The sequence below is a fragment of the Lactuca virosa genome, chromosome 3 (assembly GCF_052849685.1).
Source record: "Lactuca virosa cultivar CGN04683 chromosome 3, Lactuca_virosa_CGN04683_v6, whole genome shotgun sequence".
NCBI lineage: Eukaryota > Viridiplantae > Streptophyta > Magnoliopsida > Asterales > Asteraceae > Lactuca > Lactuca virosa.
In genome coordinates, this window is record NC_136428.1 from 256,032,917 (window position 1) to 256,058,141 (window position 25,225).

General features: G+C 33.3%; 2 protein-coding genes and 1 long non-coding RNA gene across 3 annotated transcripts; all 3 read right to left on the reverse strand.

Annotated features, from left to right (window-relative positions):
• Positions 1-408: 408 nt before the first annotated feature.
• Positions 409-1,520, reverse strand: LOC145162922 (uncharacterized). Its single transcript, XR_013739437.1, has 2 exons — positions 994-1,520; positions 409-819 (listed from the first exon to the last, which is right to left on the reverse strand). It is a non-coding gene; the product is annotated as an uncharacterized LOC145162922 (long non-coding RNA).
• Positions 1,521-12,571: 11,051 nt separating this feature from the next.
• LOC145164546 (uncharacterized) lies at positions 12,572-13,906 on the reverse strand. The gene has a single exon (XM_079083257.1). It carries the CDS (start codon positions 13,904-13,906, stop codon positions 12,572-12,574), a length of 1,335 nt encoding a protein of 444 aa, XP_078939383.1.
• Positions 13,907-17,722: 3,816 nt separating this feature from the next.
• Positions 17,723-21,945, reverse strand: LOC145167146 (xyloglucan glycosyltransferase 4-like). The gene is made up of 4 exons (XM_079086243.1): positions 20,996-21,945; positions 20,231-20,539; positions 19,345-19,749; positions 17,723-18,673 (listed from the first exon to the last, which is right to left on the reverse strand). Exons 1-4 carry the CDS (start codon positions 21,644-21,646, stop codon positions 18,035-18,037), a joined length of 2,004 nt encoding a protein of 667 aa, XP_078942369.1. The 5' UTR covers positions 21,647-21,945; the 3' UTR covers positions 17,723-18,034.
• Positions 21,946-25,225: the final 3,280 nt, after the last annotated feature.

Genomic DNA, 25,225 nt, shown 5'->3' on the forward strand with positions numbered 1-25,225 from the left:
GTAACATGTTTCTTTGCTTTTCTTTTCTGGGTATCTGCTTCATTTTCTTCTCATTATAACCTTCATTTAGTTTTTTAGAACTTCCCTTACTTATATTAAATCTACAAATAGTAATCGGCAACAACTCATGAAATAAACTAAAAATTTGTATATCAATTCAAGAACAATACTCACTGGGACATGTATTCAAATAATTGTCATGCGATGTGAATAAAATGCAAAATTTTATCTGTTTTGGGAATTTTATAGAGCAATGATATATAAAATAACCAAATTTATAAGCTTAATGCAACAATCAGATTGTTGTAACATAAAAGTAACATGAAAGCTTACACATTTAACAAAGCAAATGCCTAAACAATTGTAGACCCACCAATAAACTCATATAATCCCTAAGATGAAAAAACAGTAAGAAATAAACATGTTAAATGTTAAAAAAAACAGTTAAAGCATTTACACACGAACCCAAATATGTGAAGAAGAAGGTGTTTAACAGAACTGTCAAGATTGAAGAAGAGTTACAACATACAAACATCCCTATTCGATCCAAAATCACCAACAAATGGAAAGAGAACATGAAATCTCTACTAATATGAACTATTAGCAGTGGAAAAAGATAAAAATTAGGTTCTTCTGTTAGGCATTTACACGAACACCTTGTAAGCATTACCTGTAACTAAAAGTAACACTTGTCGAGCCTCTATTTTTGTCTTCCCCATCACGTTTGCCTTTAGAGACAAATCAAACGTTTTTATTGAAATCTTGAAATTACGACTACAATCTCCTGCCCCTTCACCACAGGAGTGATTAATTATATACCTGATAAACAAATCCATATATCAATTAATATGACCGATAACTTATCAAATTAAATATTTGTAGTCAATTTATAAATTTTAGTATTCAATAACTTATATATAATCGATACATAGACATATCAGTATTACGAACAATGATAATACGTAATAAGAATCAAAGGGATAAATAACAAACCTCGAAGCTAGTTACTACACTTCCAAATCCAGACGTTTCCGATCAATGAAGAATGTTACGAAAATTTATCCAAATAAACAATAGTTCTATCTTAAAAAATAAAAATCGATCGTATTTACTTATGTGATGCTTACGGTCTTCATCCTAATAAAAAACTCCATTATGTCCTTCATCTAGACCCTGTTTCAGTAGTGGATGGGATCGTCGATGGAGACGATTCGGCGATTTTGGTGTAATTCAATGCAAGCCATCGTTTTTAATTCTCCAATCAAGATTCAAATCGGTAGACGATTAATTTGCTAATTTATTGCCTAAAATACATCAACTTCAAATCGGTAGATGATTAATTTCTGATTTATTGGGATAATATCATCTTTTCTATATTTGGATTCCTGATTTAGTCGGATTACATGCCTATAACGAAAGGAAAGAAAAGTAGAGCTGGAGAGAAGGTGAACCGACACGCCCTGATTTCTTCCTGATTTTTCTCACGCCCTGATTTCTTCCTGATTTTTCTCCCCTGTGAGTTGAATTGACCAAATGGGTAATTTTGGAAATTCACTTACACATTTGAGGGGGAAAAATAGCTGGGAGGTTGAGAGATTGCCACGTGGCGTTTTTGTACTGTTTTATTAGTATAGGAGATTGAATAATATTTTAAAAGTCGAGTCCTTTTTTATTTTACTATTTATTTAAGGAAATTTTTTGCAAACAATCATGGATGATGCAACACAAAGAAAAATATTCAAAACATAATCAATGCATGTTTACTCGATCCAAAGGAAAAACTAACCAAAACAAAACAAAACCAATCTCTTCTTCGTCTTTCTATCTTAATAAGAGTCATTTTGTACACACGACACTTCTATATTTCATTTTCAACTCAATATAAAATTCCGGATTTACCCTTCAATGTTTTGAATTTCTGTTTCCTATATCCTGCCATTTCAAAAGAAATCCGATTCAAAATAATTTAGTAAGTGATAATACCATATTTCCTATATTTTTATTTCCGGTTTTAAAGGCCTTGAATCGGAAACCATTAAATACATTTAAAAGGAATCTATAATTTGAAGCCATATCAAATGATTAAAAATCGGAAATAATTGTTATCTCCACCAAACTTGTTTATAGCAATTCCATTAAATCAGGACCGGCATCACAAAGTACACAAATTTTTTATTTTGAATAACATTTTAAACATAATATCATCTATTTTAAATGAGATTTCAATCTGTTTAATTGCTAATTATCATGATATCGTCAGGAATAAATATTTCAAACCTTTTTTATAGTGTGGTTTTTATTTATTTTTATTATATTTTTATTTTATTTATTTTTTTCGCATATCAATGTTATTTGCATGATTGATTGTATTTTTTACATTCTATTCAAATTTATATTCTTTTCTATAAATCATAATTTTATTAAATGTTTTCACATAAGAACGTATATCGGATATTCAAATAAATAAATATATTAATTTTAAATAATAAATATAAAAGTCAAAACAAAATGTATATCTCAGAATAAAATTTTATAAATTTTTTACCCGTGGTTTCCACGGGTTGTAGCCTAGTTGATAACTAGATTATAACTCGCGTTAAACGCGGGAGAATGTATTAAAAAAATATAAAAACATTTATATATATGTTGCATAATAATTATAAAAGAAAGTTTATGGCTATTGTTATTATTGAAATGTGAAGAAGAAATACTGAAATCGATAAATATCTATAAACGTTGCAGGACCTCTTTGGACACAATGTTTTTTGTTTTATTAGTTGAACGACATTCCTCGTCACATATGAGTACCTTCAAACCTTTTTTGCTTGTTACACGAGAAACAACTACATATAACTGACCATGGGTGAAGACAGGTCTACGCAAGTATAATCGAACATTTGATAATGATTGTCCTTAACTTTTGTTAATGGTCATAGCGAAACAAACTGCTATTGGGAATTGCCTAGGCTGAAAACGGAATGAAATTTTTTTATCGGATGGGTCAACTTAATGCGAGGTATATAAGTAGTCTCGTTGAAAAATATACCATATATGATTTGTGCTTCAATGACGTGTCTTCCAAAGCCTTACGATTTGTAATCTAGTACCATTGCATAATCCTCTGGTTTGGTCTGTATTACGAAGCAACATGACCGGAACACCTTTTTTAGTATAAGTTTAAGGTTGGGAATTCCGGAGGCCTTAAAAGCATTCAACACATCAAGAGAGTATACTGATTCCTCAAAAGAATCTTCTGCATCGGTCTCACATAATGAATCTAAACTCAGATATGTTTTCCCTTCATCTTTCATCAATTCTAACATGTAGTCGTTGATAGCATCAACTTCTTCATTAGTAGGGACCAAAATAGCTTTATCTTGAAAATACGATGGATCATCAAGATGGTTCTGAAAGGATGAATAAATGCAGGATACAATTGAATGAATATGGTCACACGTAGAGGGAACGATGACATCTTCTGGAATGGTAAACAGTGATTTTATAAGATATCTATATCTATCTATCATAACAAAATATGGAAAAGGGTATAATAGGAAAACATGAGTCCTGATATTATATTAAGTTAAAATAGTTATTAAAAATATATGATTTACATCCATAATTAATAAGATATAATTAAATGACGGGATTTGAAATTGATAAGGGTACATGAATTTGAAAAGATTTAAAGATAATATTTCCTTATTAAACGATTTAATCATAAATGTCTGGATTCTATGTATTGAAACATGATAAATATACATATAATTATTTTGGAAAGTGTTTACGATTGACGGTATAATTGGAATGATAATCTGCATAAATAAGAATATAAGATTCATGAAAGAAATTAAAATTTGTAGAGTATGTGCTCGTGTTGACAATTATACCCTTGGACATAAGGAAATTACCTTTAAACTTAAAACAAATTGACAATAATAGACTTGGTCAACATAGTTTGTTATTTAAGTTTAAAACAAATTGACAATAATAGACTTGGTCAACATAGTTTGTTACGAACAATAAAAAAAATTATTGTTATAAAATATTGTTTGTGGAATAACAAACTCAGTGGCTTAAGCCAAATATTAATGAGATTACCTTTAAACTTAAAATAAATTGACAATAATAAACTTGGTCAACATAGTTTGTTATTTAAACTTAAAACAAATTGACAATAATAAACTTGGTCAACATAGTTTGTTATTTAAACTTAAAACAAATTGACAATAATAAACTTGGTCAACATAGTTTGTTACGAACAATTAAAAAATTATTGTTATAAAATCTTGTTTGTGGAATAACAAACTCAGTGGCTTAAGCCAAAGATTAAGGGATGAAGAAGTAACTTTTTGGCCAAAGTCTAATCGGTAAAGTCAAATATTGGGATCCTATTGCAGATTTGCAAAGCAGGATGATATAATGTGTATATACTTTTAAAAAATAGTTGAAATATAATTGTTATTAATGATAATATGGGACAATATTGAAAGTGTAATTGTATTAGGATCCATGTGGCAACCTTTATTGAATACATGGTCATTTAGGAGATTGTAACATAAATGGTCCATATTATTTGTAAACATTGTTGCCTAATACATCGATATATTCCAACATGTTGGTTTTATGCACCTTGACAACGATTGTTGATGTCATGATTGTTGTTTTAATGAAGGAAAAAGTGTAAACCGCACCTTCACCAAAAAAACAGTTTTCAATTCAATAAAGACGGAAATCAAATAGCATTCGGCAAAGGAAGTTCTATGACAGTAGGTGAATTAAGAAGAGTTACAATTATTAAATATTTTAACCCAAAATAAAGGATAAAATAAACCAGTTTACATACATGATAAACATATTCAAAACATCATTCCATACATGATTCATAATATAAGAATAAAAACAAACATTGCAGAGGATAATGAAATGGATGATGGATGATGAAAGTAGGCAACAACAAGTGTAAAGAGAGGTTGAAGAAACAATTTTTTTTTTCGTGATTGAGAGGTTGAAGAATTTTTTTTTCGTGTTTTGTATGATACGTAATATTATATAGGGTTACTAAGGATATATAGAATGATAAACAATGATTTTATAAGATATCTATATCTATATATCATAACAAAATAAGGAAAAGTGTATAATTGGAAAACACGAGTCCTGATATTATATTAAGTTGAAATAGTTATAAAAAAATATATGATTTACATCCATAATTAATAAGATATAATTAAATGATCGGATTTGAAATTGATAAAGGTACATGAATTTGAAAAGATTTAAAGATAATATTTCCTTATTAAACGATTTAATCATAAATGTTTCGATTCTATATATTGAAACATGATAAATATACATATAGTTATTTTGGAAAGTGTTTATGATTGACGGTATAACTGGAATGATAATATGCATAAATAAGAATATAAGATTCATGAAAGAAATTAAAATTTGTAAAGTATGTGCTCGTGTTAGACAATTATACCATTGGTTATAAGGAAATTACCTTTAAACTTAAAACAAATTGAGAATAATAGACTTGGTCAACATAGTTTGTTATTTAAGCTTAAAACAAATTGAAAAAAATAGACTTGGTCAACATAGTTTGTTACGAACAATAAAAAAAATTATTGTTATAAAATCTTATTTGTGGAATAACAAACTCAGTGGCTTAAGCCAAATATTAAGGAGATTACCTTTAAACTTAAAACAAATTGACAATAATAGAATTGGTCAACATAGTTGTTATTTAAACTTAAAAACAAATTGACAATAATAGACTTGGTCAATCGAAATGGTACTTTTTTAAGAATTTTAACCCAAGAGGACTGTCTTCCCATCTTTGTTTACACCTTGCTTCACATCCAACAGCCTGTTTGATTTCGTTAATCGCAGTCAAATCCAGAATGTATCAATACCATTTCGATTTGATTACTAAAAAACCATAGATAGAAACATAAATCGGATACACATAATATAAACCTAAAACCCAAATAAGAGTGATTCAAATCAAAATTCCCGTTAAAATAATCAAAATGGAAAACCAGTTGCAGATTCATAAAAATTCAAATACCTTGAGAAGAAGAAAAGCGAAATGGGAATAATCTTTGGTAGTGAATCTCAATTTCAAGTTGTTGGTGACAAACACGATGCAGGAGATGCATTGATGGAGAAGAACATGGATAGAAATTGGAGAGATCATCGGCTCTTGAGGAGGAAGAACATGGATGGAAATTAGAGAAATCATCGACTCTTGATATTACCTTCATCAGAGAGAGAAAGAGGAAGAGAGCAATCCCTATTTTGGAGGAAAAATGGTTTTAGACGGTAACAAAGGCGTATTTGTAGTTCCCTTTTGTTATGATGACATCAGAGAAATTGATGATCCAATGTTTAAAATAATCAATGAAAAACATTGAAGGGAACAGATTGTTTTAGGTGATGTAATTAGGTTTCTGCTTTAATATATATAGAGATAAACATAAGTACGTTGCTATTATGGTTAAAAGTTAAGTATATTGCTTTAAGTATTGAATTGTGTTACCATTTTGTTAGGTTGATAGGTTACATGCCCAAGTTTCTACCATGGAAAAACAACAACAACAAATGAAAGAACAAATGGAAATGGTTATGAGGATGATGAATATGTTTGGAAATAAACCCCATGCTCCCCCAGATAATCCACCTACCTGAGGACAATTGATAAGTATTTTGGAACAATTGAATATGTAAACACTTGGTATTGTTTGTTTTGTTAATTAGTGCTTAATTTTGTAACATCCCAAAAACACGGTCCAAAAATTTCGCTTTAAATCATTCATAAACCATAATTATCTTTCAACATATAAAATCATAAATCGTATATCTCAAGAACATAATAAGATATGTTAAATATATCAGAGTATAAACATCCAAGGCTGAACAAATGGTGTGTGCACTGCAATCTTCCCGAGCTCCTCTTTTGAAAACTTAAGCACCTGAAACCAAAACTGAAAATTATAAGCACGAAGCTTAGTGAGATCCCCCAAACTACCACATACCATACACATAACATATAACAAAAGCATAACTCTGGGACTACTCCCAACTGCATCGGGACGAATCCCGACATCGGCTTACCCGACATCGGGCTCACCCCGGCATCCGACCGCATCGGGCATCGGGATCACCCCGACACCGGGCTTGCCCCAGCATCAGGCTTACCCCGTCACATACACATCATAACATATATCATAAACACATATCATAATCGCATAATCTGCATCGGGCTTGCCCCGACATCGGACCAAGGCCCGAAACATATAACATATAACATATAAACTAGCATACATCGGGCTTGCCCCTGCATCGGACCGAAGCCCGGAACACATAACACATAACATAAAACATTTTTGAATCACAAAGACATCAGGCATACATAGCTACTTCTCGGGACCGCCCCGGCATTGGACCGAAGTCCGGAAACATATAAACTGCATCGGGATAACCTCGACATACTGTCACTACATAAACGGGCCGACATTGGTGCCTTAGACCCGTTCCTACTGGAGGAAAACTCACCTCTCAGCCTGGCTGCTGAACACTTGTGCGAATGTAACTTTGTCTGCTGCTCCACTACTCCCAGCTATCATGACCAAATAAACACTTAGTCAAAAACTAAAGATTCTTCTATGGGTAAAATGACTATTTTACCCCTCTGATCTAATTTGGGCCATGACCTAGACCCAATCCTTTCTAGTCCTTCTAAACTCACTAAGGCCCATTAAATCCCCAAATGGCCCAATTTTCTAAATTGGGCCCAACTCCTCAAGTGGGCTTTCCTCCCAAGCCCAAACTAGTCTTTGGGCCCTTAACCGACTCCTGGTGGCCCATCGCGACCCAACATCTGCTAAGCTCAAGGCCTGGCCCAAACCGAGGCCCCATAACGCAAAGTCCACAGCTTGAGTGTACGCTGAGCGTACTCTTCTATACGCTGCGCGTACCGCTTGCATGGCTTGTACGCTGCGCGTATTGGCGTGTACGCCCAACGTACTCCCCTGATAAGCCATTTTCTTCAAAACTGCTTAATCCCTTAAGACACAACTTCCAAACTACAGAAATGAGTCCAATAATCCTTCTTAACCCATAAAGTTGATCACTTGCTGGCTTGCACCCCACCAAATGAGATCAAACTTGGAAAATAGCAACTATCTTCATGGAAATGGCTAGATCTCGTGCATGGATGCAAATGGGCCTTAAAGATTGCAATTTTACTGCTCAAGGGACTCAAATTGCTTCATGGGTGGAAACCCTAAGTCCATAAACGGATTTGCACCATAAAAATCCATTCTTGAAACCAAAAAGAGACAATATGCAAGAGAACCTAGATCTATGATGTAGAAGCACCAAGATGAGAAGTTTATACCTTCAATAGGCTGGAAATGACGTAAAACCTCTGGATCTACAAGCTCTCTTCAATCTCTTACTTCTTCTCTAAACACCTTCTTCTTCAAAAACACCAAAATACTCCTCTAATGGCCATCCAAGCTCCAAAATACTCAAATGAGGGCTAAGGGTCGATTTCTAGGGTTTAGAGGGTGGAGGTTGAAGATATTAGGGTTAGGTTATGAGATAAGGAGCTTAAATAGGGTCCAAGACCCTAATGGGCCGTAAACTATCTTCTTAGGCTTCATTGGGCCGTGAACCCTCATAAGGGCCCAATGGGCCGAGAACCATCCACTTGGACCTCATAATATCGAAACCAAGCAAGTAAGGCCCAAAACGTTTCTTCTTTCTTTTCCTTTCTCCAAAATCTCGGCCCATATAAATATATAAAAAAAAGGAAAAGATAAGATAGTGATTAGTGTGTTGACACCTCACTAATAACCATCAAAGTATCAATGTATTATTTAGCATATATCCATGCACCTAATCTAGAACCCCCCCCCCCCATACAAAAACCACCTTGCCCTCCCTCTTCTTCTAGTCTCGGCCGAAACCCCCACCTCACCACCATCACTTTTACTTTCAAACTCACCCAAGAATTCTCTCTAGAGCTTTCAAGAACTCCCCTTTCCTCCTCAAAATTTCGTGAGTTTGTGTGTGTGTGTATTTCAAGAGTTTTCATCAAGGTTTCAACCTCTTGGTAAGTTATCATCTTAAACAAGTTGTTACCTTCCATTTTAATGCTAAGAACTCTTTCTTACAATAGCTTCCTTTCATGTTCTAACTTCCTAGAATCATCTAGGTTCGAAAACTTCTTCCAAGGAAGCACTTTAGGCCGAAAACATCTCCAATTTCCTTCCAAAAACCGATCCAAACCTCAATGTGAGTTCATACCCCCTTGTTTTCGGTTTTACTATGTTTTGGGGGAGAATACAAGTTGCTTATGTGATAGATCTATGTATTTGTGCATGTTTATGTGTGTTTTCTAAGTTATATGTTGTGATTATGTGAAGAAACTTCATAAATCTCGAAAACTCTATCAAAACTTGACAATATTTGTAACTACAACACTTTATGCAACTTACCATAAAGATGAAGGTGTTAAACATGTTAAGAATGTTGAAAAACTAAACAAAATCTTGATAAGGGACCATTTTTGACAAATAAACAAAAATATGAAGCTTTTATGATACTTACGGTTTTTCAAGGACCAAAGAGGCATTTTTATATAAAAATGGGTCTTTATGACATTCATGGTTTTAAAAAGGCCCAAAGAGTAAATTTTTCACAAAATGGGCTTAAATTGGGCCTTCACGGTTTTATTGGGCCAAAATTGGAAGAATTATGACTTTTGTGGATTAAATTGTCATTATAAACAAATTTGAGCCAAAGATGTTGTTTTTCGGTTAAAAAGGGCTGAAAATACCAATTTTATTAAATTGGGCTGAAAATGTAAACTTTTATTAAATTGGGCCGAAAATGTCAATTTTCATGATATTGGGCCGAAAATGTTATATTTAACAAAAGTGGGCTAAAAATGTCATTTTATTGGAAAAAAGCCCATAAATGTAAACTTTTGGTCTTAAGGGACCTAAAGTGTCAACTTTATCAAAAATGTGTCTAATTTGTAAATTTTTGACTTAATGGGCCAAAAATGTCATCATTACAAAAAGTGGGATTTTTATGTAATTTTGGAAAACAATCGAGCTAAAACAAACAATGTAATAATAAACGAACTTAATACATCGATTACATGTTTATTTGGGTCTAATACTTACATTTCATGTTTATTGGGCCTTAGCGGTCCATTTACATGCTTATTGGGCCTGGAAATAACTTACGTGTTTAGTGGGCCTTAGTGGTCATTTTTCATGTCTTTTTGGGCCTCGTACATTCACATACATACTTGTTAGGCTTTGCAAACATTAAACGTACACGGAAACATTATTCACAACGTAATACAATATTCGCGTAAACTCAGTTAATGATCTAGTGAGACATGTCGGTTGACACCTCTCGAGTGTACAATCGTAGCTTGTAGTTATAACCAGAGTCTCCTGGAGGGAGAGCGAGAGTTTGTGTATAGATCTATACGGGGTGACACCCCACACCTGAGTTGTTCGCTACAGTTAGACTAGGCCAGTCTAGGGTGACAAACCTTACCTTCAACAAACTGGCACCTGAAAACGCCATGACAAGCGAATTAGTCATTATCAAGTATGGTTGTAACGACTCACATAGAGATTAACTCCATCATAATTTTACGGAATACATATAAAATCTTGTTGATACGAAAACATACAAACATAAATATTCGGTCTTAGGGTTTGAGACCACGACACTTCTATAAACAGAAAATATCGGATTTTCTGGGGAAACATACAGTTAAACAATACCTTCTACTTACAACAGAAAATACATGATCTTTTTCGGATTACATTTTAATATACATTCCAAAAATAGAAAACACACAAGCATTAGTACTTGATTTTGACACATCGCTTTCAAACCATTTTTCAGAAAGTATCGGATTTTCTGGCGTTGTACGAACAATACAAAACTTTTCATTCAAACATGCTTATGAACTCACCAACATTATATATGTTGACATTTTGAAAATAACTTGTATTCTCAGGGATTCGTTAAGCGGAAAGGTCAACAAGAACATGTGGAATTTGTCATATTTTGTTTCCATCATACATTGAATATTTTGGCATGTAATTTATGATACTGTACTTGATGTAAACAATGATGGTTGTATTTTGATATGTATGATGATGGTGTTGTCTTGTTTCAATTATATACATTGTGATATATTACAAGATGAAGTCACCCAAGCCCCCGGACGTTTCCGCCGTCTGGTTCGGGGGTTTGACAATGTCAACCCTTTCTAGAATGTTTCTGGTGTTTCTCATGGTAAAATTTGCATCCTCGCAGCTTATAGGAAAAGTTGAATGGGGAAACGAGCATTTTGATCGATGGATCCTCTCACAAAATTGGTATATTCGAAGTTGATGATGATTGGGTTCCTTTTAAACCATTCACTAGTGGCTCTCAGGAGGATTTAGAGGAAAATGAAGACGAAGAAGAAGGTATCTCAGACACTTTCGAAGACGATGAGATGCAACTGGAAGATGGAGAAATTGCTCCAACAGTTGTTGAGATCGCCGGAGAGGCTTTAGTAGAGGTGATGGTTCCCGGTTCAATGCATGAGGGAGGTAGGGAGTCTCATGGTACTCCCAAAGTCGGCGCATGTGTGTGTGTGGGGGGGGGGATGTTGCCAATGTGGATTTTAATAATTTAAAATTAAATAGTGATGGCAAATTTAATTCTGCAACTGCTCCCGTTATTTCAAAATCCGACTTGTCTGGTAGACCCGATCCGGTGGAGGAGGACTATGGGCCTCGTGTTCTTGGGCCTGATAACAACCCAAACCTTTTAAGTGGCAGAAGTAGCTCAAAATTTGGGCATGGGGATTCTAGACTTAAAAGGCGACGATTTAAAAAGAAGAAAAATAAAAGTGTTCAAAGTCAAAAAGTTACGTTAACAAGGATCAATGATCGTTAGAATCCTCTCACCGACTCTCAAATATCGAATTCCTCCCCTTCAATTGATCTCAAATTCTCAATCGAAGGGCTTCCTCACCATCTCGATCGGTCCAAGGCTCCAAAAATAGTGGTTCCTTTTCTCCTTCCATCTCGTGTTCTTCTTCTAGCGAGATAGAGCATATTATCGGCATCGGTAAGCAGGTAGGCTTTCAGGTTGAAAAAAACAGCCCAACTCTTGTAGATGTTGTCAACGGTGGTGGTGTTATCTTCAAGTCCTCATGAATCTGATGTCTTTGAATATAAGGGGAATGGGACTGATTGAGCCCTTCAAATTTGATTAGCTCAAAAGGCTGAAAGTGGAAAACAATACTCATTTTGTGCTATTCAGGAATCTCGACTGTCTTCTCTTCCTAATAACATTGGAGACTGGTGGGGTAACTTTGAGTTGGGAATTGATTTTGTGGAATCTTCAGGGAGGTCTGGTGGTGTTATTAGCTTTTGGGATAGGTCCTTATTCCAAGATATTGTTGTTATTAAATCCTGTTTTTTCTTGGCGATTGTGGGATATTGGAAGGGAACACCTATTGAGACCATCATCGTTAACGTGTATGCTCCCCAAGCACCGGCGGAGAAGAAGATTTTATGGAAATTGGGTTTTTGTTGGGGATTTTTAATGCCATGAGATGACCTAAAGAACGCAACATCCGATATTTTTCTTGACTTTCAGATATTCTTTTAAACGCTTCCATGACTCCAAGTACCACTTCTTTATCTAAGTTGGGTGCTTTTCTAGCTATTCCGCCAGGTGCTAACATTGAAAGATAACCTGCATCATAGAATCGTGGACATAAAGCAAATCCCAAACAATGTAATGGAATCGTCATCTTCTCCCACCGAGCAAACAATATTTTTTCAACTTCGGTATAGTAGGAAGCATATTTGTTATTTGACATCACATCTTTAATTTCTCCTAACATGTTGTCCAATTTTTCGTATATTTCTCCCATTTTTGCTCCCTCGCCATCACAAAATTTCATCAACAAAAAAATAGGTTTTGTGATGGCTAAAATGCTCTCCACATCCTCCCAAAACTCTTCACTTCTAATAGTTTCAACAACCTTTGATCCAGTAATATTCCTAGTATTTTCATCTCCCTGTTTCACCCAATCTCTCCAAGAATTAAGGGAGATGGTTGTAGACAAAGCTTCTCTACAATCCATTAACCTTTTCAATAATACATAATGAGATGCAAATCTCGTCTTTGCCACCTTTAATAACTCGAGTGTTGAGTTATCTCTAAACATGGTCAAAGCATGATTGTGATTAAGAAAATATTTTACAACCACTTTTCCTCTTTTATATGTGGTCATCAACCAATAGAACGTATTTGCAAGATCTTTGAAAATCAAATTCAACGTATGCACACAACAAGGAGACCAGAAAATGTGTTTGTGTACCTTTTCTATTTCCTTCCCGGCAGCCTTGCAATTCGCAGCATTGTCTGTAACGACTTGTAGGACATTGCTTGGTCCTACTGTTTCGATGGCTCCAAGCAAATAGTTTGCTATTGCAACTCCAGTTTTCTCCACACCAGAAAAGTCTTCTGCATACATGAACATCGCCCCATGACTGTTAACAGCTATGACATTAATGAGTGGCTTGTGCTTTACGTTTGTCCACCCATCAGAAACAATTGAAACACCTTGCGTATACCATGTATCTTTTATAGGATTCAAATCCTTTTCTACATCTCTATGGCATTCATCAAGTAGAACCGTCCTTGCTTTCTCGCTAGAGGGAGGCTTATAACCAGCAGGTGCTTTGTTGATAGCACTAACCATCTCCAAAAATTGGGGATTACGTAGCACATTAAATGGAATTCCATTTGCGCAAAGCCCTCTCATGATCTTCAAGTCAACAATGCTTCTTTCCATTACAGCAAATGCATCTTCAATAGGTTTCTTAGAAGAAGAGGAAGATTGTTTTTTTACTGATTATGGAGTTCTTTAAAGCACGGGACACACCAACCTTTTCAGCATCTCGGACTTTGTTAAACAGCCTTTCACGCTTCTCACGATCATTTAGTATAACCGGACACCTTCTAATTTTTGCGGTCTTGCCGGGCATAGCACCAAAAAAGTGTACATGTATCCTCGTATAGGAACTAGTAAACTGTTGTTTGCAATGTTTACAAACCCACTTCTTTGCACCCCCAACATTCTTGCTTGTTGCAGCAGAAATAATGTTTACTTCCTGCAATAATGGCTTGTCATCCTTCACTTCACGAGTGTTAACTTGTTGAGTAGCATCTATAAATGTGTTATCTTCTGTGCTATTTTCATCTTCATCTACTTCAATATGCTTTATGTTCTCTCTGTGATCAGACACACCTTTACCAAACACCATTTTTTTCCTGTGAAGACGTACTTTGCCTTTTTTTTCTATTGAGAATGTGTGGTAAAAAAGAAAATCGATGCATGTATATATAAGCCTAGAGAAAATTAATTGTGTGTAAATGTGTAATGGAGTCGTTGATTCTGTAATGCCGACTGAAATATCAAAATTCAAATAAATGGCTTAAATTAATGAATTGAAATCGAATATTCGTGTATATGGTTTTCTCAAAGTAAATCGATATCCCTTATAAAATAGATATACACAATCAATTGATGGAAATTGGGAGATTTTGTTGCCAAATACTCAGTCGATCGTTCCCAGAGCACAAACGTTAAATCAGTCGGCGTCCCTTGGCTTCAATCGGCGTTCCTCAACTTCAATCGGCGATCCCCATCTTCAATCGGCGATCTACATCGCCGTTCCGCTATGCAAGAAACGCGAATTAGGGCAAGGTGGGTTCAATTTTGAAATCGCTCAATCTATCGATCCAAGACGCGTTCCCTATGCGTTTGGAACGAAATCGTACCCCGATCCAGCACGCACGAACTAGAACGAGGATCGTGTCTAGTCAAGCGATTTATGTGACTATGCTTCGATACGTCAAAGACATTATTCGAGATTGGAGACGGGTAGAGATGGAAAAGGAAAACATCTTATTTGATTTGAAAAGAAAAGTTGATGAAATTGAGTTGGAGGCTGAAAACATGACTCTCAGACTCAAAAATTTAGTTCAGGAGGGATTCCAAGCAAAAAAATTTGGAATTGGAAAAACTAAAAAAAATGGATTTGATCTAAAAATCTGGTGCTAAATGGATTAGTGATGGGGATGAAAATTCCAAATTTTTCCACAACTATATCAAAATTAAAAACAGAACAGAAGAAGTAACATTTCAGGGCTCGTGATTAATGGGCAATGGGTAATAGAGGTCAATTCAATAAAGAGAGACTTGGGCATTTTTTAGAGACAAATTCCATGAAACGCATCCTGATCGTCCCAATTTTATTAATTCAAATTTTAAAAAGTTGACTACTGGGGACAAGAACTTTTTGGAAGAGCCTTTCGATCTTAATGAGATTAAAAATGCAATATTTAATTGTGGTAGTGAGAAAGTCCCTGGTCAGGACGGGTTCTCGTTCAAATTCTTCAAGTATTTCTAGCTTATCTTACAAGACGACATTATGAAATATGGATGTCTCTCTAGAGGTAGAAGCTCCTCCTTCATCTCCCTTATTCCAAAAATTAAAGATCTCATTACTCTAAATGACTTTCGCCCGATTAGTCTTATCGGAAGTATTTACAAAATTATTGTCAAATCCCTTGCTTCTAGACTTAAAAGAGTTATCGGTTCGGTGATAGACGGTTCGGTGATAGACAGGGGCGTAGCCAATATAGGGCAAGAGTGGGTCTTGGCCTACCCACGCAAAATTAAGGTTATATATATATATATATATATATATATATATATATATATATATATATATATATATATATATATATATAAGGAATTAGGGTTGTGATATGGTATATTCCATTCAAAACATGAAATTAGTAGAAGAAAATACATTGTTGTATATTTCAATTAGACTTCATTTTAGATTATTTTAATGATGTAAGACAACATCATGTGCAACTTAAAATAAACAGTTTAGTTAAAAATGCATATATAGTTACATTTTATTATCGTTTGAAGAATTTTGCCACTCGTTCATATTTTATATATTATTTGGCCTACCATAAAACAAAATTCTTGCTACGCCACCGGTGATAGATGAGGTTCAAACCAGTTTCATTGAAGGGAGGAGCATTCTTGGTGGTCCTTTGATTATTAACGAGATATATACGTGGGCGAAGCAGAACAAAAATAAATTATTCATTTTCAAAGTTGATTTTAACAAGGCTTTTGATTCTATAAATTAGAATTATCTCAAATCAGGTGTGAACCAAATGTGGGTGGGAGATAAATGGATCTTTTGGATAAAGGGATGTCTCTCTTCCTCTAGAGCTTCGGTTCTCATCAACGGCTCGGTTACAAAGGAGTTTCCTATTACAAAAGGTGTTCGGCAAGGAGGCCCTCTTTCCACGTTTTTATTCATTATTGCCATGGAGGATTTAAATATTGCAATGAGAACCACATGTCAAAAAATCTTTTCCAAGGAGTTAAAATTCCTATAGGCGGACCTGCGATTTCTCATTTATTTTATGCCGATGATGCTCTCTTTGTTGGGACTTGGGTGAGTTCAAATTTTTCTAATTTGGCTAGAGTTCTTAAATGCTTTCATGTCGCTTCCGGGTTAAATGTTAATTTTCACAAGTCAAAGGTTTTCGGTATTGGAGTTTCTAGCAATGAAGTGTCAAGTTGTGCGCGAAATCTTGGATGTGAAGCGGCTTGGAATGCCAAATCTCTTTCTTTTGGAGGGCGACTAACTCTCGTTAAATCGTTCCTTGGAAGCCTCCCTTTGTTCTTCTTTTCTCTTTTCAAGGCCCCTAAATCTGTCACCATGCATCTTGAGAATCTTCGTAGGCGTTTTCTTTCGGGTAGAAGAGACGAAAAAAATAAAACAATGTGGGTGGCTTGGGATGTGGTTCTTGGGCCCATGGATCAAAGTGGGCCGGGGGGGGGGGGGTTCTCTTATTTCGTTGAATTGAGCTCTTCTGACTAAGGGGATATGAAGATTTCAAAATGAGGATAATTCCTTATGGAGGCAGGTCATATGTGGCATTCACAACTCATCCAAAAAATCGATTGTCTCCTTGGCGAAAAAAACCCTTCCTGGAACTGTCGCGAAGGTAATCTCATCGATTGAAGAAATTGGGGTTGACTTCTATTCTGTGTTTCAAATTCAAGTGGGTAGGCAACAATACTCTTTTTTGGTTGGATAATTGGCCAAGTAATGGTACGTTTTGCTTCTCAATTTCCGTCTCTTTTTGAATTGGATAAAAGAAAGTCGTGCTCTATTGCGGAGAGAATAATCGACAACAATCTTAATGGGGCTTGGAAAAGAATTCCCAACATTATTGAAGAAGTCACGGCGATGCATGAATTAAGGGGGTTCACGAGCTCAAATTCGTTAACCGGTGAGTTGGATGTTTGGAAATTGAGAATTTCTAATGATGGGAGGTTTTATGTTAATTGATTCAAAGATGGTGATCTCGTCGCCAACCCAACCGTTTGGCTTAAATTGGCCCCTGTGAAGGTTATATATTTTGTGTGGAGGGCATGTGTTAGTAGAATCCCGTCGGCTATGACGACTTTAACATGTTGATTTTTTTGTTGAACACAAGTTTGTTGTTGATCAGTCAAATATGACGACTTTAACAAACCACAAAAGCAAAGTGAGAAGTTGTATAGATATTTTATTATCCGATTACTAAAAACATTTGAATTAAATATATATAAATTACACGTGAAAATGTATACAGCTCGCTCCAAATTGGTTCCTCGAGCCCAAGTATTAGGTGTTAATCACCCAATTAAATCATCTCAATCCAATTCGGACTAATTATACAATAACACCAACAAAAAAAAATATCAACTCTAATATCAAGTCTCAAGTATCATCCTATATTCACCGGTCCAAGTCCCATTAAATCGACCCGGCCCGGACCCAAATCCCGCATTATTAGCAGGAACCACCGCCGCCGCCATCAACATCTCCGGCCACAATTACGCCACTTGTTCACCGATCAAATCCAACCCCACAACAAGAAACGAAAGCCCTTGAAACAACAAGAAGTAGAAATGGATTCCATGGGCCGATAAAAGACTTCTCGTAGCCGCCGTTAACAGAAGAAACGCGAGCGCGAGTTCTTTTCTGTAGATCCGGTTCTTCTTCTTCTGCTCCACCGGAGCTTCTTGTTCTTTAAGTTTTCCGAGCATCTCGAGGCCGGATTCCGAGAGTCGTCTCTGGATCTTGTCTTCGTTGAAACTCTTTGATTCCCGCTCTGCGAAGGCTAGTAGGTCGGATTCCGATGATCGGCCGGTTTTCTTCGTGACCACCCATTCGTAGGCGCTTCCGAGCTGGAACAGACCGGAAACCATGGCGTTGAATTTGGTGACGGACATTGTGTTTTCGAATAGTAAGTATGGCATTAAGAACGGGAATGCTTTTGGAGCTGGAAGGATGTTTAAGATCGACATGGTTACTGGTACGTAACATATCACCCAAATCGGCAATTCAGCTTCTGGTATGAACATCGTTAATGGAAGGATCACGCAAAACAGGGTAAACGAGTAGAAAGGTAGAATCAGCTTTCGCAAAAGAAAGAACAAGAATATCAAATTCGCCTTTTTCCACTTCGATATCTGCAAAACAAAGAATAAGAATATTAGGCCCCAAATTCATTGTTAAACCTATTTCTTACTGAAACCTAAAAAGTTGGACCAACACAAAAAGACATAAATGCCCTTGATTAGACACTATACTAAATTACTAATGTAAATAAGACCCAAAAACATAGAACTAGGTGTGTCATACACTCTTTTATCACATACCAATGACTTCAAATATCTAACATGTTGTCAGGGTGACTATAGAATATAGACTGGTCCGTTCCAAAAAATGGACAATAGGTGACAATAGGGGCGACCGTTAATCGCCTGTCTTTTAAAAGGACTCAAAAACTTTACAGACTTTATTAATATAATGTTAGACATGATCGATTTTGAAGATATTATTAGTGATTTTGCATCTCAAAAAGTCAGAAGAAGTATTCTTCTTTAAATATATGAATTTTTATAATCGAAAATATTATATTTAGAAGCTAGTATAAGTTTTTTTCAATTATTGAGTTAATATAAAAACAGTTGATGAAATAAAGGTCTTTTTTTCCTCTTTCGTCTTAGGCCAAAAATTTGTTTGGAACGGCCCTGACTATATAGGTAGTTTCATTTGTCTTTACTCTACTACAAAACATGGTATCGGAGTAAGCTGGACATAGTTTTATACTGCAAAAATGAAAGAGACAAAGACAAACCTTGGACTTGAGGATTGCGGGGAGGCAAAGTCTAAAGAGTTGCATAGGACCCGAATGCCATCGATGTTGTTGTTTCTTGTAAGCTTCATAAGATTCAGGCAATTCACAAAGGACTTTGACATCATTAAGATAAATAAATTTCCACCCGTTTAAATGTGCACGAACCGCAATGTCCATGTCTTCAACTGTCGTTCTTTCAAGCCACCCACCAGATTCTTCCAAAGCCTTGATCCGCCACACGCCAGCTGTCCCATTGAACCCAAAGAAACTTAGAAAATGACTATTCACTTGTTGTTCAACCTCAAAGTGGAAGCACAAATTTATGTTTTGTAGCCTTGTGAGTAAATTCTCATCTTTGTTCACAAATGACCACCTTGCTTGAACAAGACCCACATCCGGTTTTCCCTGAAATTATCACCCATCAAAAGTTAGCAAAAATTGAACAATTTTTAAAAAAAGTACACAAAAATATTCTTGCATAAAGTGATCTAAAAAGTTGTAAGAATACGAATACATTTTGTGCGAAACCCTAATTGACACTTTTTTTTTTGGTAAACTTGACACCTTTATAACAAAAAGACTTTCTAAATGGTAAGATGACCCGTTGACTCATTTGAACCAAAATCAACCCGTTTTTAAGTAAACGGGTCAAAATTTACGCGTTTTAATATTCTTGGTCATCAGAAAGAGAAAATAGTTGCTATAAATAGTAAGAGTACCCATTCAACCGATTCGAATCATTTTTTATTAACTTTTGGAAATAAAAAATTACACAAACCGACCGATTTTAAGTGATTGGGTTGAAGTTGTTGCCTTTTAAATTTCTTGATCACATAAAAAAGGGAAAACTTTCTATAAATAGTAAGAGTGATTGAATTCTTGTTACCTGAAAGTGAGGAACTGTGAGTTGAAGGAAATCCGGATTTGGCTGAAAATCTGCATCCAAAATCGCAACGAATTCGTAATTTTTTACATAATCACAAGACATAGCTGAGTGAAGGTTTCCAGCTTTGTAGCCTGTTCTTATGAATCTATGTCTGTAAATTATGTTAACTCCTTTTTCACTCCATATATTCACTTCATTTCTTATCAAAATCTGTAAAAGTTCATCACTTGAATCATCCAAAACTTGAATCAAGATTCTGTCTTTTGGCCAATCCAGTTGACAAGCAGATGCAATTGATTGTTGATACACCTTCAATTAAAAAAAAAAAAAAAATCCACCGAAAATTAGCTTATTAAATATGATATTGAAATAATGATTTATTTTTTAATAAAGCGATCAATAGGTGTTTGGATGTGCGCTGTAATATAATAATATTGAATAATTGGAATCATATAACGTGGGTGCAATGTTTTAAAGTGTAATTATTTATATCGTGAGGGGTATATGAGTAATTTAACTGAATATTTAAACCTTATTTGAAAAATGATCATAAATTACCCGAACATTGTAATCCAAACATAAAATCTTTTTCAAAATATATGTCCAAACATCATAGAAGTTTGTAACCATTTTGAAAAAAAAAAAAAAAATCGTCCATTTTAAATTGATCTATTTATGTAAATGGGTAGAAATTTACTGAGTGTAAACAGTAATAAATAGTTAAACACATCAAAGATCAATGAGAAATTGGGATTGATTTGTTACCTCTCTTTCATTGCACATGGGGATCTGAACAAGAACCATGGGGAAACTGGAAGCATCTTCGATGTCATAAGCTTCGCCATCAATTGTCGGTTTTATGTTCCTGAACTTGATCCAAAAACATCCAAGTCCCAGTATGAATCGATCAAGCGATTGAATCATGAAAAGAACAACACAGAATTGCGATAGCATCATAATCGAGGGAGCAATATATTCAGCTCTGAATGATACCCAACCCATGTACGACCAATGAAACAGTCCCATGACTTCTGTGGGGTGGAATTCATGAATGAAATTCAAATCCCAGTTCTGAAAATAAGCAACGAATTCGATACACAAAGAAATAATCGAAATGGCAAGAAAAACTCTGATGCATCTGTAGATTAATCGTTCTTTGTATTGAACTTCATCTCTTCCATTATCTGCTAACGCAATTCGTTTTTTCACAGAAACCAAAGTTTTCGAAAACCCCATTGCGATCCATGGAAAGAAAGAAAGTACTCTATGAGCTTTTAGCAAAAGCGTCCATGAAAACTGCTTTGTGCTTGCTGTTTTCTGCTTTTCGAGAAACACAGATGTGTCTGAATCATTAACTTCCACCAACGAAATATTGCTTGATTTGTCTATTGTGACCACCACAGAGCTTGGTGCCATTGGATTTTGAGCAAAATTTGATCAGAACCCCCAAGAAATGAAAAAGTCGAAAAGGGGGTTTAGGGTTAGTGAAATTGGGAACTCATGAATGAAGCTTTTCGTGGTCAATTTGGATCTTGGAAGTGGAAATCGGAAATTGGAAATTGGAAAAGGGGAAATCGTTTTCTGAGAGAGGAATTGAAGGGTTAGTGAAGCCTTGCGAGTTTAATTGTGGAAGTGTGTATTAATAATAATGTTAGATGAATGTGACAAAGGAAAGATGGCATCAAATTTTGGTCAACTCAGTGTGTTCTTCAATCAGATGTGCTGTAAACATAAGATGTAAATACACGTCTTCCAATTATTCTTCTATAAAAGGCTTTTTATTATTTATTTATTTATTTATTTATTTATTTTAATTTTTATTTCCTTATTCAAATTCTGGAATATTTTGAATCTGAGTTACTAATAAAATACTTAAGTTAATTTATAGTTGTTATAGATTCAAGATTTAAAATTGATGTCAAATTAGTAACATTTAGAAACATTTAAAAGGTTGGGAACAATTTCAGAATTTCAAAATAACGGTATATGTGACAAACTTTAAAATGTTAGATGAACGATTTTAATTAACGATTTAAATTTATAAAACAATGGTATTATGTAAAAAACTTCATCAAGGCGGATGGTAAAATATAAACAAAAAAAATTGCTTAGATGTGAATAGAACCAATAGTTTATTATCCTACTGGATAATTATCTTAGTCTAGTATATGTCACGTAAACTGTAACCTGCTATAGCCGAAAATAATGATCATGTGTAAACATTCCAACAAGTTTGTTGTATACATGTGTACGAAAAATAAAAGTTACTCAAATGTGAACAAAAAGAAAATGTAATTAATCTGATAAGTCAATTTCTCGTTTGTTAACTACTAACCTGAACTTCTCTATAGATTTTTTTTTAACGACAAATTTAATCTATTCCTAAACTACTCCTCCTTAATTCCACTTATGTCGACTGCGGGACTTGAACTCTCAATCTCAAGTAGGGAGGCCAACATCGAATACATCTGAGCTAGAAACCTGTTGGTCTCTATAAAATTTTTCATATGTTTTTTTTGTACCACTTATTAAATAAATAAAATACTCAAATTATTTTTAAATTACCAACAAATCTAATTTATCATATAAAAATATAAGAAACTTATGATTTATATATTTTAATATGTTATTGGACTAAGTTTTAAAAAAATTGGTTCCACACTTTTTCTTTAATACAAATCTGTGTCAAGCTTTATCTATTTATTTTTTAATTTAATTTTTTAAGTATCTTTTTTTTAAATAAGACTTTTTACCAACTTTTGTATAGACTTTTTACGACAAACTATTTACTAATTATTTCGTAACATTTGTTAAAAAATTACAATTTTTTTATATTTTTTAAAATTTTTTATTAAACCATTTGAACTCTTTTTAAATTTATTTTATATCATTTTCAAACTTTTTTTACTATAATTTTAAACTGGTTTACAACTATTTCTAATTTCTTTTTACAATTTAGAAATGTTGAAAAAATATAAATAAAAACTTTTAAAAGGTTTGAAGGGTTATAAAAAAACTATGTAAAATATTTTAAAAATGTAAGTTGTCAAAAAAATTTCAAAACCTTTATTTAAAAGCTATAAAAAGAAATAAGATTAGTTAGACATTTTTAATTACGTTTCAAACTTTTTAAATTTTTTTATTACATTTTTGTCAACCTTCTTAGATTGTTAAAAAATGATTTAAAAGAGTTTTAAAAACTTTTAAAAATATTGTAAAAAGTTTTAAAAAATGTGTAAAAAAGGTTTAAAAGTTTACAAAAAAATAGTAGAAATCTATTATAAATGTTGTAAAAATAGTAGTAAAAAGTGTAAAGAGCTTTATAACAATGTCTATAAAAAATCTAAATAAAGCTTGTGCAAAACTATTTAAAAATAATGATAATAATAATAATTTTTGGATAATTTTGTAAAAAGAATCTCGAACCAAGTTTTTAACAAAGTTTAAAACATGTGTCATAATAAATATAAATATATAAATAACCGTAAATTTGTATTAACATGTCAAAACATATAATTTTAACTTCATTATCTTTTTATATAACAAATATACCAACATTAAAATAATATGATTAATATATATATATATATATATATATATATATATATATATATATATATATATATATATATATATATATATATATATATATATATATATATATTGGATATATTTTTAATATGAAACTAATTATATATTATATATGAACCTATAAATTTTGCATATTATCTAACTATAATAATATTTTCATTACAAAACTCGAACAGAAAAACATAATCTAATGGTCAACACGATAATGTAATCATCATCAACAACACATTTAATAATAACTATGAAGTATTACAGTGAAAATAAAACATATTAACCAAATCAAAATAACCACAAATTTTGTTTTATATTATTTTCAAACAATATAAACAAAATTTATATATTTCGCTTATATAAATTTGTATCTTCATCTTCCTCATTCAATATGAATACATATACCACAATGTATAGTTTGTATCTTCCTCTTCCTCACTACATATGTGAGCTATTTATATATTTATATTAACCAAATAAATATAATAACTATTACTTACTAACCATAAGTTAAGAAAAGTCTTCACTTGTATTTATTAATTACTTTAAAGTTAAAATTGTAAGTACGCAAACTAATTATATATGTAAACATAAGTTACAAAACTATTGAGTTGTAGTTATTAATTAGTTCTTAGTTAAAAAAAACTTTTGAATTATAGTGAGAGTTTAAAATGAATATGTTACAAAGAAAATTCACTATTATAATAGATATATAAATTTGATATCATCTCATGTTGTCATATTTTTGAAGTGATATATACTCTACTAATATATTCTTTTATAATATAATTCTACTTTTATAATTATATTGACTGTATACTCAATGACAAAACTCAATCAAACAATTATATAAGACATTGTAAATTAAAAGTATACATATTTAAGAAAATATAACAATTAAACTAATATGGTCATCTTTTTCTTTTTCTCTAAATATGCAACCATTAACTTTTTCTTGAAATGTAAAGAATGTAGAAAGAGCAATATGTAGACATAAATTAAAAATAAGAAAATAACATCATATATCTTTCAGTATTTCAAAACCTTAATTACGATACGTACTTTTAGTTCTCCCCAATATACTTCATCATTCTAACGATTTGTTTTATAGAAATTAACACCTCAAAAACCCCCAATCTTGATGATATATTACATTTATATCTTCATATTCTCTATAAATTTTGTATGTGATTTGTGTGTGGTTTCCTCCAATCTTGATGATATATTATTTATATCTTCATATTATCTATAAATTTTGTATATGATTTGTGTGTGGTTTGTGTTTACTAAAATGATTGATCTTTTTTATTGTAATAAAGTAATACATAAGTAGGAATACAAAAAGTTATTAGAAATTAATAAATATTCTAGTAATGATCATTAATTTAATGAATGTGAAAAGTCATAGGTTTG

Excerpts from the sequence above, each read along its gene's own strand:
- LOC145164546 (XM_079083257.1), bottom strand. The coding sequence starts at position 13,906 with ATGGAAAGAAGCATTGTTGACTTGAAGATCATGAGAGGGCTTTGCGCA.
- LOC145167146 (XM_079086243.1), bottom strand. The coding sequence starts at position 21,646 with ATGGCACCAAGCTCTGTGGTGGTCACAATAGACAAATCAAGCAATATT. Across the intron at positions 20,540-20,995 it reads CCATGTGCAATGAAAGAGAG|GTGTATCAACAATCAATTGC; the intron begins GTAACAAATCAA and ends TTTTAATTGAAG. Across the intron at positions 19,750-20,230 it reads TCACAGTTCCTCACTTTCAG|GGAAAACCGGATGTGGGTCT; the intron begins GTAACAAGAATT and ends TGATAATTTCAG.